At 42.4% G+C, this 15,268-nt stretch overlaps 1 protein-coding gene across 9 annotated transcripts in view; it reads right to left on the reverse strand.

Annotated features, from left to right (window-relative positions):
• Positions 1–972: 972 nt before the first annotated feature.
• The window catches only part of FSTL4 (follistatin like 4), a 243,570-nt gene continuing 229,274 nt past the window's right edge, over positions 973–15,268 (reverse strand). For all 9 annotated transcript variants that reach the window (XM_074604096.1, XM_074604093.1, XM_074604095.1 and 6 more), the window contains 5 exons: positions 14,493–14,611; positions 11,486–11,635; positions 10,787–10,894; positions 7,579–7,688; positions 973–4,474 (listed from right to left, as the gene is read on the reverse strand). In XM_074604096.1, coding sequence (XP_074460197.1) covers positions 3,772–4,474; positions 7,579–7,688; positions 10,787–10,894; positions 11,486–11,635; positions 14,493–14,611 — 1,190 coding nt within the window. In that variant the 3' untranslated portion in view covers positions 973–3,771. The remainder of the gene's footprint in view (positions 4,475–7,578; positions 7,689–10,786; positions 10,895–11,485; positions 11,636–14,492; positions 14,612–15,268) is intronic.

The raw sequence follows: 15,268 nt of genomic DNA on the forward strand, positions 1-15,268 counted from the left end.
AGCTATGCATGTAACCCTAGGGATGTTCACTGAAAATAAAGCCCTGAATGGGGAGGGACAAAGAAGGTCTCCGGGGAAAAAACGCACAGGCATCATGGCACACCCGTATCTTTGATGAATAACCAGGTTATTGCACTCATGTCAGTGCTTACATCTCCCCCAGTCCCATTTCCCGCTTTCCTGTTCATTTTGTTGACCCGCTGTAGGGTCATACTGGGAATTAGCTGTTATCTCCTTCCAGAATTGAGATCTTGGCCTTTTTATCTGTTTTACACAGCACCTAGCACACTACCGGGCACTCTAGTAATTAAGACCCAACTAATCATGGTATAAATCAAGTAAATAAGTACTTGTCAACAGGTCATCGGGACTTGTGTGTCTCTCGGGCAAAGCCGTGCTCATGGAGGTCAACCCAGCCAAAGGGCCCAACTCCTCCAAGGCGGGCGAGGGCACGTGACGGAGCAGCCCTGCCAGTGTCCCATCTCCCACCCATGCCCACCTCTGCCCGCCAAAATCTTTTGGGACTTTTGCTGATTTTTTTTTGTGGCAGTAAAAAAAAATAAAAATATCAAGGTATTAAATGATAAGAATATGTTAATTATTGTCACAGACTCCAAATTAAGGCACTCGTGAGTTTTCTCTCCAATTGAAAAGAAAAGCAGGTGGTTTCCAAATAGTCACTGAACTGCATAGTTAAAGATGTTAAGTAAAAACTCTCGCTCATTCAGAAAGTGGAAATATTGAGGGAAATAGTAAGACAAAACAATATTTCCATTATACTGCTGTTTAACCCCAACGATGAATGAAAAATGCATCTGATCTTGGGAGTAGAGTCTTATTGTCAACCAGGGACTATTTTTTCCATGATTCTAGTGTCAGGATACCCAACTGATACATGAGTGTTACAGGATAACTAAAGGGTCACTAATTCAATTTAAATTCATTTCAATTAATCACTGTGATTAATTAATTTATTAGCTAGGAATTCATTGTGAATTGGTGGAGAACATGAAGAGAGTGGGAAAGGAACTGCAAACATGGAAATGTAGTCTCTCTGACAAAGTCGAAAGGCAAAAATGAGCTGAAGCGTTTTTTGAGCGTATATAAAATTTCTGTGTCATAAAAAAAAAATAAAATCAGAGTAACAAATGTGCAGCACTTTAATGTCAGATTTGACTGTCATTGGAACTGTTCACAAGTAGTGTGGACAATCTAAGTTGTACTTAATTTTCTAAGTATGATATATAACCATTAGGATAATTTAGAAAACACATCACCAGAACCTGGGCTGAAGAGGGAAGAAAGGGAACATCTTTGGAAGGTCCAAGTGGGATTTTTCAAGTGAACGCTATTCCAATATCTTGCAACAAACAGGAAGAAGTGAGGTCTGTTACACATCTTTCACAGCCTATATATAAACCAGCCTCAAGAATATTTACCTGAACAGATATATACAGGGTTTTTTTAATATCCTTAAAAAAGTAATATTTGCTTGATCTATGACACAATGAACGTCTCTACAGGGAAACTTACCATAGGCATAATAAAATATTCAAGACGTCATAAAAGATAACACGAGAGCAGTGTTTGGTCTTGGTAAAACACATTTAGGATGACTGCAATGTATGGATACAGCTTCGTTCAAGAAAGGAGTTGTGCATATTTAAAGGTACTTACAAAGCTGGTCTTCTCCTTTCCTTGACATGGGCATGTTTCCTAACCGGGTGAGTAGAAAATCACGGACACCATGCATTGCTAAAGGAAGGCTATGCCGATCTGTTTTCTACGTCTGTGTTGCAATGATGGGATAGTCTCTTCTAACTCCTATGGCTCATAAGTGAAAAGAGGTGTAGATTTCAGCCTATGGGTGTTGAAGGGCAATTTCAAGGACTCCATGTTTAATGAATTCATAGGATTCAGCTCCCCTTCTTTGTCTGTCTGAACAGATTTTGATATATTCTCTATAGAACCGAAATGGTTTTAATTACTTCGGGTCTATAGCCATGCTAAGATGCTACTCTTTTGGTAAAAGTTTAACAGCAAAGATTACCAGCGTTAGTCTGCATCCTTCTCATTTAAAATCCCTCTGTGTGCATTGTGAAATGGGTGACTTTAAGCATCTGTGGAGGAAAATAATTACCGCGCCACTACATATCGCTGGATGCGTTCAGCAGCTGCTTTCGTACAAACTCGGGGCAACGAGGTCATTCGCAAAACGAGCTGGGTCTTTGAAAAGGCTGTGGGGTGGCTCCGATGCAACAGATGTTTACCTTCAGAGAGAGTTGTCACCCACCTCAAGACCAGGTTTTCAAAGCAGTATGTGGGACACAACCGCTCGGATGTGCCCGTTGATGGTGGCAGTGGTGCTCACCCGGTTCGCACTGCTTTGTGAGCCGTAGCTGCTCTTGCCCTGATTAGTTCACGGTGATGGATATAGAAAGTTACAAAAATGCAACTAGAAAAGTTTTTATGTCTTCCAAATGCGCAAATGAATCTATATTTTTATGGGAACTCAACTGAAATTTCTCAATACCAGCTGTTGCATTCTAGGGTAATTCAGCTGGTTTTACGCGAGTCTCTTTGCTCATAACTAAAAGATAATGGACTATAGACAAGTGTACTATAAATGGGAAGAAAAAAGTCACAAAGAAAAATTGTTTCCCAGGATGTCTGAAAAGAAATATGCAAATTAAGTCTATGACTAGAAAATGAGTGAGTTTTCTATTAAAAATACCCTCTGTCATTGTAGCTATTATATTATGAAGAACCAAGTGACTTCAGTGCTACTAAATATTTAACGAGAGAAACCAACAATTTCTAGAAGTGTTGCTGCCTCCTATGGGAATAACCGTAACTAATTCTCTGCCCCCGAAGAGCAGATTTTGCATATTGCGCCCAAGCTGACCGCACTCCCCAGCTGCTGAAAGACTAATGCCCCCTACTCAACAGAATTTTTTACAAACTTTGACTCTGCTCCCTCAGCGTTTCCTGGCTTTTACCCGCTCTAATGGCCTGGATATTTCATGCCAAATTTCTCAAATACAATCACACAAATATGCATTAGAAGAGGGGGGACTCCTAACATCGCCTTCAGTAGTTCCAAGAGCAAAATCAGGCGCAGAAGAAAGCAAGCTGACAGTTACTATTTCTGTTATGCCTCCTCCTGAAATCGCATCCGCAAACCCTCCCAAAGGCATCCTGCAGAGAAAACTGATCAGTTTTCATTAAATCGTTTTCCTAGGTTGCTGTGGGTTGAAAACTGCTCTCTGATGCTTAGTTTCCCTCATCATCCAAAGGTGAATTTTAACTGCAGTCGTCGCTTCTGTAGCCTCTCCGTGTTGGGGTGGGGTAGTCAGCACCGCTAACGGGCAAGGTATACAGGAAAGAAAACTGATGGCTTGAACATAACGTAAAAGCTCCTCAGTATGGAAACTCAAAATCGGTTTTGTCCTACAGAATCACTAGGTTTCGTGGCTTCTACGATATCTCAGTGGAGATATTATTCGCTTCCCAGCATTTTTCTCATAACCACAAATCATACCCCCAAATAAAAAATATCCCTTCAAAACCACTTCCTAATAGCAGAGCATACCTTATATTAGAAAACTTGCAAGTAGACCAGTGTTGTACCATGAAGCCTATACAGGGTTTTTTTGTTTTTGCTTTTTTTTTTTTTCCCAGTGTAAAAATATACAATGCTACTGCTTATTTGTTGCAGTGTAAAGGTCCAACCGGTACTTGCCTGCCAAAGGCTCTACTGCTATTGCCCTTTCATACCTCTCCAACCCAGACCACTGTGTTACCCCTCCTTACACCTGAAACCTCACAACGTAACGTATTTTGCCTCCCATTTATAACAAACAATGAATCTTTAGCTGGTGTAACGAGATACTGTCCAAATAATCCACTGTCTTTCATAATTCTGTTGTAGTTGCTCCAGGGCCAGTCTTTGGATGTGAGTGGGTCCTTTAAATTCTTCAGTACATTCATTTTCCCCGTTGACAGCTCTACAAAAAGCACATCTGTTTGCAAATGTGAAGTAGCATATATATAGTACTGATTGCCTTCAGTGAAAGAGGGCTGAAATGTCAGATCAGATACGCGTATGTTTGTTTGTAAGTCATAAATCAACTTGATTTCCCCTCGGACAGTGAGAGCCTGGACTTTGATCCTGCCACTGTCTTCATCCGCACTGACCAAATAGCGTCCGTCCGGTGAGATGTAAGGTGTGCCCGACACGTCGCTGTTGGGGCCAATGACGGCATCGGTAACGCTGTCAATAATGAGCTGCGGTGACACAGCCCCCGACCTATTCCTCCTACACTGGACAAAGAAGTAACCGCCCAGGTGGGTATACGCCATGGTCTGCGGTACGCAGCTATGGTTTTTGAAGCTGATAGTCTTGATGTGGGTCACAGTTTCCAGGTCAATTTTGTGAACTGCAGATTTTGATTTGTTAAAGATGAAGCCAAACCTGAAATAGAAAACATGACACTCAAGTCATCTCTGGAGACGTGGTGATATGCTTGAGAAAAGACCAAAGTCAGCAGAACTGGGAAACTCTATCCTGTTGGTTTCGTAAGCGTGTGCAATAATGTTGTCTCTTTTCTGTAAGAAATCTCTCTCGTTTTAGTGCTTCTAAAACGTGCTAAAAGGAGGTATATATTTCTGTTAAAATTAGCAACCTGATCCTGGAAGCCTGAATAAATGCTTGGGTACTTGAATAACATCTTCACGAGCTAAAGCCTTTTATTGGGAAGACCAATTTACAATAGGAATGATATCAAGACTTGCGTGTTTTCTAGGCCAGTGTTGACCAGTTTTGTATTTAATGTGCTTCAGGTCTACAGAGATGTAATTCAATACATACTCAAGACTTCTTCAATGTCAAAATAGAAAACTGTTCAAAATAAAGCATATTCCCTGCCAGGTTGGGGCCAGAGAGGAACTTTGAGCTGTATGCATAACCACTGAGTGAAGACCATGTCCCACCTCATCTCCTAAATTATAGCACCAGAGGGTAGCTGTGATGTGTGTTTGCTACCCGTTGGTGCCTGGGGACCACTGCGGGAGCTGGCAAGGCCGAGGTATAGAGGAGACTGTATTAAGCACCGTCCTGACAGCCCAGGGAAGGTGTAAAACATTTCTCGAGGAACAGAACCAGCCAGGGCGCGCTGAAGGAAAGGCGTCTTTGTTTTCTGTCTCAAGAGAGGGCAGACAACAGTGAACAGAAAATAAATGTTCTGTAAAAGATATATGCTGCAGCACATCTGACCTTTGCTGAAGACAAGAAAAGGTCAAGAATAGCCAAGAAAGGTTTCTTGCTTAATTTGAGAGGGAGCCCATAGAAACAGCCTGTTTGTGTTCCCCTGGATTCACGGGTCACTGATACTGACTTACGAAAACTAATTTTACATCGAGTATCTTTTCATCCATTCAATGCAGACACAAGGAAATGAAGTGAGCGCTTAGTTTTGTATCTCTTCCCCGAAAGATGTAAAATTGCTTTGTGCAATGTGGAGGACAACGTGTTTGCGTGCAGATAATATATATTTTGCTTAAAACACTGGATTTCCTTCTTCATTCTTAATCCATCTGTCAATGAGACACTCAGCAATGATTTCACTTCTAAAGAACGAGCCAATGTAGTGTATGATCCCATGAAAATCACTGGGCTAAGCCTTTCATTTTCCCATTATACTTACATCCATTAGAGACTTCAGAAAATATCTGCAGTGGAGATTCGGAGTGCACTGTGTGTGTGGAAATTGGATATGACACTTGTATTTCTCCTGGATGAATGCATTTTAAGTACACTTTAAAAAATGCTTTCCCTTACAGCAGTTTTTTTCCCAAGCCTTCCTTAATACTTGCCCAAATGCCTGAAGAAGTTAAAAAATGGTTCTTATCATAAACTTTAATTTAAAAAAGTGGGTCAGAATGTGTTTTATGCACACACAGCTGCAGAAGAGACGCAGCGCTTGCATGAAATCTGTGATCTGAAATCTCAAAGAAAACCTTGCACTTAGAGAGTTTTTAATAGACAACAATCTACCCTGGGAACTAATAAAAATGAATACATTCCTAGATATCCATCTGAAATAACAGGCAGCTGAAATACATATGCAGGAACATTTGCATACAAATATTTTTTGGCTCGTGGAAGAGACTGCTTAAATATTCACCTTCCTGGGAAATGCTGGTATTGCCATTTATTGTTTCTGAGTGGCGAATTTAGAACATGATCTCAGTAAGTCTCATTAGACTGTGAGCAATTATTTTTCTGTGCTGAGGGTGAGAGAGAACGGACAAAGATCTGGCCCTGAACAAATGAAACAGAAATTAGGCACAGCATTCTCTGCTTTGCACATGGAAAACTATACACAATTATCTGCATTTAATATTTCTTAGGGAAGATTATCTGTATACAGACGATTAATCACACTGAAGCAAAAAGACAATAAAACAAAAAAAAGAAAAGTGTAATTGCTCCTCCTTCCTGTCTCTGAACCCAGACCATACCTTCTCATCTCAGGCTTTAACATTCAGCAGAGTCATCTACTGATGGCACTACTATTAGTCATAGCAATATTTTGAAAGCAAACTGGAAAAATGAGGTAAGGAAAAATTAAGAACGACAGCCATGAAGTACGTCTCATTATTTTGTGTTTCACGAAGCAAAGTTATTTATTTTGGATCAGATTCAACCCATAATCACTTAAGTGTGACCTCCCTGTCCTCGGTGTTCACTGCAGGGAACCTAAGATTAATGTGAGGAGTCGCATTATGATTTTTTGAGTGTTTAACTTAGTTAAACTATACTGGAGACAGAAGACGGTTAAACAGTTGTTATGTTGTAACATGGTAAGAATAGTATAAATTGCTGTGCAGTTATCATCGATTTTGATAATGTTAATGGGAGGCTTCCTGCGCCTGCTGGGAAGCAGCCAGTAGTACTGCAAGTTATTAGTATGTTAGTTATACAATCTCATTAACCACGACATCACATTAACATTCAAAACCGATGGTTCATAGAGGTGGTTTTTTTTAATATGCAGCGCATACCATTTTTCTGCGCAAATCATACACCTCACACAGAGATCCAATATTTGAACAAGTTGGAAACACGTGGAAGAGCCATGCTTTATGCTGCAGGCAGAATAAACCTTTACCACTTCAGGCAATAAATCTTTGACATAGGTTTCTGCCCAGATCCATAAAGCGGTTTTGAGGCAGGAAACGCATCTTTCTGGCCATGAAAGTCCTGGCACAAACAAGCCAGGGCAGCGTGTCACACTTTGCTGCAAGGAGGCATGGCTGACCAAGCTGAGGTCTGAACGCCCAGGCATGGTCTAAAGGAAGTCCAGGTTTGTTTTTTTGCCGTTTCATTCATTTGCTGAATAACTATTGGTAATTTGCTCAACCAGTTCTCCATTTCATATGTGAAAATGGGGATGAGAGTAGTTCGCTTGAACTTCATTCATTCACATTTGTAAAGCGCTGTAAGGTTCTCAGAAGGATGCCCACTAGAAGAAAGCAGCATGGTCACTGTTGCTATTCATTAAGATAATTTCTTACCTAACGTGATTAATAATAAGATTTGTGGGTGGTATAAAAAAATCATCCACTCCTTCAAACGGCGCGCGGATAACATGCTGATCCTCCCCTGCGCTTGCCTCTGGTATTACCTACAATAAACACACACAAGGCTGAGTACAGGAAAAGCAGCGAGGGAGGCAGAAAGGTAAATACAGATTACAGAGTCACGCATGGTACCGAGTGGCTTTTTCCCAGGGATGTAGTAGACTCCGATTGATTAATGACTTCAAAATATTGTTTGGTGTAGCTGTCTTGAAAAAGGTGTGCTAATAAATAGTATTTGAGGCTTGACATTTGTAAGGTAAGCACACAACTTGACTTTCATAAGATGTTTATATCTCGAGAAAGAGCAGTCATGCAGGAGCTGAAGTAGCATGACAACACTAAGACCGTAATAATTTATTCCTCACTGTCTAAAACAAACATTTATTTCATGGTTATATTTACTAATCTCACTTAAATGCACAGCGATAATTTACCAGCTTGAAGGATCACACACTAACTCACGGCAGTTAATTACCACTTTAAAGGAGAAGGACCGTTCATCCATCCACCGCACCAGATAAAGTTCAGGGAGGAGCAGAGAGAGGCCCTTTGACCGTCCCCTCTGTGCTGTCCTCCAGCACAGCGCACGCCTCCCTGGCTGTGGGAACTCAGCTCCTCCACCGCTCCGGAAAAGGAGAGGTAGTTTTCGATAATTAAAGGTTTTGATAAATAAGTTTTCAATAATGAATATGTTAAATACTCAAATTGTTTGCTCAGTTCAAGATGACTTTAGCCCATTCATTAGGAACTTCTGCTGCTCTAATGTGCAACAGCAGTTGCTTCGAATTTATAGCTACGCAATTCATTAAGGAAATGCTAAAACCCCACAAGGTTTAGTTCAGGCAGCTGTTCTGGTCATGCCATTTAGGCTTAGGCGTCTCCCAATTAGACTGCTCAAGAGAGATGCCCACTCTCGCACAGTGCTTTCACAAGGCCAGACATTTGCTTCCCAGAAGCCAGTAATGGCTGAACACCAGCATCCCATTAGTCGGCTGCACGAGCTGTTTGATAAATCCCCAACTTCCAAAGAACGAGTGGAAATTTAGATCAACCTCTGCAGCAGCATCTTGGTTAAAAAAGATAATTTATCGCATGTCTGCAACTAACCACTGAAGGTTTTAAGAACGAACTTTGCCAAATTAGTCACTGCCCACCTTTTGGGAAAGAAGGTCAGAAAAAAGAAAAGATCTGCTGATGCTGATGCTAATCTCGTTCTCTGCATGTGTAACCGCACTTCATAAAGATAACAGAAAGGACTATCTGAGAGCTGGAGCGTTATAACAAGTTTCCAACTGTGCAGATGGTATGCTCTTCTTAATAATCACATCCTTGCGCCATCTCTCCTTTAATTACAGAAACCTCTCACAGATGGATGGAAGAAATTAAGTCAGAAAGGGTAAAGAGAGCCCATTTTGTCTCCTTATATCCTGTACAGGGAACTGCTCGTACACAGGTGAGACAAGCTGCCTCAGAAATCTTCGTTTATTTGCCCCCATTCTGTTTCTGGTGTCTTTTCCTGAAAATGCCCATGTTGAGTTGCTGGTCCATTCTTCATTCTCCAAAGCCTGCAGGCTGTGGCCATTATCTCGGATTGAGCATGTGGCTGGTTGGGATGGCTCGCACCAACTTCGTGGGGCAGCACCTCCAGCGAAGCCTTGGGCAGCCCCACAACTAACGTGGCCTCCAGATTTGTAGGTTTTAGGTCAGAATGCACAGCCAGCCGCCTTCTCTGCCTGCTGAGGAATGCTTTAATGTAGACTTAGAAGCAAACGTTTCTGGCAGAAGTATTCACATGACACCTATGTTTCCAGAAAGGTTGGGCAGCAAGTGCCAGAAAATAACTACTAGAGAAGGGTATGTCTGGATGGATCAAATCAGCTCTGGTCTCAACTCTGTCACATGACATACAGCAGCAGCAAAATGCCCAATTTGATGCCAACACTTAAGTGTTTCTGTACCATCAACAGAAGAGTGAATCCTCCAGGGCAATCTAGAAACAAAAGCTAATTTAGTTGTCCAAACCTATGAGCATTACTGTGCCCCAATATCACTGCGGGTCTGATGGTGCTTGCCATGGGGAAGCTCCAGGGACCTCACTGGCACCCCTCCAGCAGAATCACTGACACCCAATAACAGAACTTGTCCCTGAGGTTTTACTTTTGCTGTTTATGCTTTTTTTCATACCCTAGAGAGCTCTCTTCTGCATTTTGCTATGAAAGGAACACCTCTACCACATTATGCTCCATCATCATCCAAAAGGAGGCTGAAGGCTTATGAGAGACAAGTGACAAAATGAGTTTAAGGAAAATAAGTAGCTATTTAGTGCACTGTCAGAAAACCTGGACTTCTGTGTGGAAGACAGAAAGAGGTAAATGTCTTTACCAACTGGAGAACACGGGCGTTTTGCCCAACACGTACCAAGGGTGCTAGGCTAGTAATCCTGAAAGAGTTAAGAATCTTGAGGCACTGTACAATTCATTCACCTTTTAATGCTTCTGGGGGTATGCAATACCCCCAAATTCTTCGCAGACAGAAAAATTCGCAGGTCATCATAATGTCTGAGAAGGGTGTGCTGCAGCTCTGCAGCGAACACACACTTAGGCCGTACCTTAGACTTACTCTTGAATGTGATGCCCAGCCTGACTTGTGCCTCCGATGAAACGCTCCCAATAACCTGAAGAGTAAGATTTCTAGGCGGAAAGTATGCTCTTCATGGCTTCTTGGCACCCACTGCTTTTAGACCTCAATCAAGATAAAAAGAAGCTGCACTCACGCAGGGTGTACAAATGACCTGGAGCATCGCAGGCTCGTACTGCTCGCAGTCAGCTGCCAGCCCTTGCTGTATGACTTTACGGCACTTGGCTCTGTCATCAGCCTTAAAACAAAACAGACCTTGGCGACAAAGCAGTCCTGCTGCCAGCCTACGGCACAGTCATTGCTCAAAAACAAATTAAACAGCAGGAAAAATATGTGAGGATGGATGGAGGAGGGACGAATAAAACGCACTAGATATGCAAATGAAAGAGCAGCTTTATATCCAGACCATTAAATGCTGTTAATTACCTGCAACCAACCAGCCACCAGCTTGCTACCGATGATGCCAACCCAAGGAAGGGCAAAGGCTCAGCGTGAAAGGACTTACCTGCAGCGTGGGTGAGGACTTCCGCATGTCACCCCAGCTAAGCACCCAGACTTGGTCGTGGGACTTGTCATAGTGCAATTTGGTTGGTAACGGGTCAACATCCAAGGACTTAAAAAAACCAGAGAGAGGTATTTACACAGCGACTCAAATGCACATGACAAATAGTGCATTAGTTTATTGCAGACATCCCCATGTACCACCGTTACACCCATTTATGCAGCTCTGCACAATTACCTTCAAATCAATTGGGGGATGAGCAGCAGCACAAGCACTAGAAAAATCTGACTGCTCAGTGCCATTTTCCGGCCAGACGTCACTCCATCTTATGCTGTTACTTATTGCCAGTAGATCAGGGGCCAATTTCTGCTTGAATTATACCCACACCAGTTCATTCTTCCCAAACCGCTTATAACCGAGGTCAGGCAGTAGCTCAGTGAGTGTAAGCCAGAAATTCGTTCTAGCATTATTTTACCATGCTAGCTGCAAGCCTGGCTGCAGATGCAGTTCCGAGATGATGATATGCAGCCTGTAGAGGAGTTTTTTCCTACCAGTGAAGTTACAGTGTGACCCCATGGCTGAAAGCAACACAGGCCCAACTTTTTAGTGATGTCAGCAGATCCACTGGGCAAAGATCTACTTTTTTTGTCCCATACCAAAGTCTTTTGCCATCACTGAATAGTGCATTCCCCTTGTAAGTACCTGCACGGCTTTCTGAGTCTGGATATCAATTATCATTACTCTATTCTGCTTAGGCTGTGTCACGTAAATGTACTTGTCTCTGACATTGACTGCTGAAGCCCAGAGGCAGGACTGAGCGCCTTCACCTTCCACTCTAGGACAGATCTCTTCCTGGGGAAAGAAAAAAGAAGAGGAGAAAAGGTTTAGTTTCTACAAGTTCAGGGCCTGGAGCAGGAAGAAGCTTAGCCTTGAAAACTATAGAAAAAATTTCCACGGGGATTCCATTAGGATGATTTTTTACCCTCTTCTTTCCTGGAAAGCATGAAATAATTATTTTATCAGGTAGCACACTGCAACCTGGGCTCTACCCAGTGACATTAAACAGCTGGATCTTCTGCAAACTCACATTGAATTTAAGTAACCAACAGTCTATGGATCTATATTTTGAAGTATACCATGGTTCATCAAGACTTGCAGTGCTGTCAGCATTTATTAGCAATAGAAAACGTGCTTTGAAAATACAGAGATTTACATTAATTGAATCACAGCTTTATATTTTTCATTAAGTCTTCACTTTCAGTTCAGAAGAGTGTGATCCAAGATGCTTGTGCTCAGTGAAACAGCAGCAAAAGGGTCCTACAGCTATTGCTCCAACACAGAAACTTCTCCTCTTCAAACGGAACCAAATCCTGTTGCTTTGGACCAAATCCTGTTCACAACTGCCTGATACCATATTTTGTCTCTGATCCTCCACTCACTCAGTCCTGTGCAGAACTGGTATTAGCTTTAGAGGGAGCTCACAGGCACCCTAAGTTTGAAAAGTCACATGCGATCTCACCAACAAGTCTCTGAACCTTGGCTACTCTTCGTCGCTATTCCTTCTGTCAAGTTGCTTTATGTGAAAGAGGATTTGTGTGGGACCAGGCTGGGGTGTGGAAATGAGGGTAAAACTAAGTGAACACATATGTATTTCAGTGAGCACAACTGGTGGTTTTAAATCTTGCTAATTCAACAGCCAGGTCACTTTAAGTAATGGCACAACCTCCCTAAGGGGAGAACAATTAGAGCAGCGGAACTTGTTTGGGGAAAGAGGAAGTACAAGCAAAAGTAATGCCAACACCTGGTCTGTATCAGAGTGATGGTTGTGGATAAAAAGATTTCACCTCTAAGTAGCTCAGCTCTGTCAGCTCAGTACCTTGGTGGAGACCATGTGTAACGGCTGAAGCTACAAGACTCAACAGCTTGACTGCATTTTCCTTCCGGGTCCTTCAGCCAGGCTGGGGATCTACGTTACTGCAAGCTAAAACACGCTACAAAAGCCAACCTCAGGATTCCAGCATCTGTTCAAGCTGCCCAGCACCTGTCAGTCTCCAAACTGCCCTCCTCATCCTCGTCTGAGTGCTGGGGCCTGGGCTCTCACAACACGGCATTCACTCAAACCAACAGGAGCAGGGAAAGGTCACTGGCCTTTCTGCTCTACCTGCTTTTGTGTGTGCCCTCTAATAGCAAATGAAGAAATCTTTGTTGTAGAAACCCTCCTCAAGTTGCAGGCTGGTGTCACAGTCTATGCAGCAAACACTCAACACACTAAAAGCGAAAGGGGAGGAAATAAAAATCAATCTTCCCTTTACCAAGGCAAAAGGCCCTGTGATATCTGTAGGAAACCTTTAGACGTCTCTCTGAAAGGCAGACAAGTAATGACGTTAAAAATACCTTTTATGCCCACCACCGTGCTGACATTATTTCCTTAAGTGCCCTCTCTCCCTTATTCTTTTCAAGGTGTTTCTCCAGAACCACCTCCTCAATATTTACAGGTCTTTGGAAAAGAAACACAAGACTTCTGTCTTTGAGTAGCAAGAGCTCAAGTGCAGTTTAATAATATTAAGCCCATGATAAGGACCAGTCTTGGGGTGAGCATCACCCTGGATTTCTACTAAGGTATATTAAAATCTAGTGAAAAACCCCAATATCAACTAGAAAGTTATTAAGATTTAAAAAATACTGAATACAGACTCACAAGATCTTGACCCACAGCAGCAGAGCCTGACACAGCCTACAGGGCTCATGATAGTGATTCTCGCCTTTTATTCCTCCCAAAATTGACAGCAAGGCTGAGTCCTTTTCTTCAGAAGGGAGCTACATTCTCAGCTTCCCCTGTAAACTGAGCCTTCAGAAAAACCCTAAATAAAGGAGTGACTAAGAAAGCATTTCTGGATGTATTTCCGCACCTGTATTTTATGAGATTTGATAGTTTTGTGAGTTTTCATATGATGTGTGTTACCACAGAAGAGTACACAACGCAGGGCGCTGAAAACATTGGCCTCACAGGGCCTCCGGGCTCGTGTTATCCCACTTGCCATGTTGAGCTGCACTGCGTACGAGCCGGTGCTTGACGTTCACTGACACTTGAACAAATTTTCCTTGTGATTTCCTAGAGCAAGCATTAGGTAAACTCAGTGCTGGCAGAAAATGCCGGACAGCAAAGAAGGACGACGCGGGTCTTTGGTTCAGCAGCAGAAGATGCAGAGGATCGGCATGGCACAACCATCTTCTGTGCATTCTCACCCACCTCCCTGCTGTGGTTGAACCTGGGAAACTACTTCTAAAGAGCAGAAAGGAGCCCACTCCTTTGCCCCTGGAGCCATCAGTAAGAGGGACCAGTTAGCACCAGTGAGTGATGTCTCCACCTCTCTGCTATTGACTTCTGTACTTTCCCTACAGCCCGGTTACAACTTTTGGGCATGGATACGTAAATAGGTCAAACAGGACAAGTGACAGTCTTTGCCTACATTTTGACATGATAACTAGTCAGATTCTCTGCAGCATGTTGGTAATCCTCCATGCCAGTCTTATACGTGGTTCCCTTAATTTTCAAGAGGAGAAGATGAGATACCTCAGGGATGCCACGTGAAGCCCACCAAGCCCCAACATCACTGTGTCAAATGGGTCCTTTAGCCATAACAACCTTTGAAGAGATGAAGAAAAAGTTTCCCAGCTGTCGGCGGTAGCTGCTGGGTTTAGGACTTACATAGCTTGTGAAAATCCTCTCTTCGGGCCTGATGTGTCTCCGGATTTCACATTCGTTTGGCTGAAGGACTGTGATCCCATCATCAGAAAAGACATAGAACATATTCCCAACACTCAGGCCTTGAAGGGGGATAAAGCAAAAGGAATAGGATTTTTTTTGTATGCATCCATAGCTGTTAGGACTTTTCTTAAGAACTCCCCCTCCTCCCCCAACAAACAAAATCTGCCTTACATAAAAGTTGGTCATTTGGATGCAGTCGGTGCATTCACAAAATCAAATTTCATGTCACAACAAGGGCTTCAAGGAGTGAAGAGGTACAGACACATTCAAAAATGCGTTGCCTTGGTGGCGGCAGTTGTACACAAGTAACTATATTCAGATCTCGTGCATAGGTACCAAAGTGGGATTCGATTACAAGAAGCCCCTGCATCGCATTGTTAACTCCCTCAGATTATGACGTTATTTTTCCTATGATTTCATTAAAAATAGCTTGCTAATAACTTGAGAACTGAGAGAGAAGTTTTAATTAAAATTAATCTGAAGGTTGTCCTGTTACAGGTAACTTGACTTCTTGTAACTGTGATGAAAAATGGAAGCGCTTAACGTCTGTTCCATGAATGAAAATACATATATTTCTCTATTTTCTTAAACTATCTGCATGAACTAACTATAGCCACCAAAACAAATACATTTTTGAAATCTTGCAAACTGTAATTCACAAATGTGGAGTAGTTCAGCATCGCAATAGCACTCATTTATCCAACTGGGGCATTCCA

This window comes from Larus michahellis, chromosome 11 (assembly GCF_964199755.1).
Source record: "Larus michahellis chromosome 11, bLarMic1.1, whole genome shotgun sequence".
Lineage (NCBI taxonomy): Eukaryota > Metazoa > Chordata > Aves > Charadriiformes > Laridae > Larus > Larus michahellis.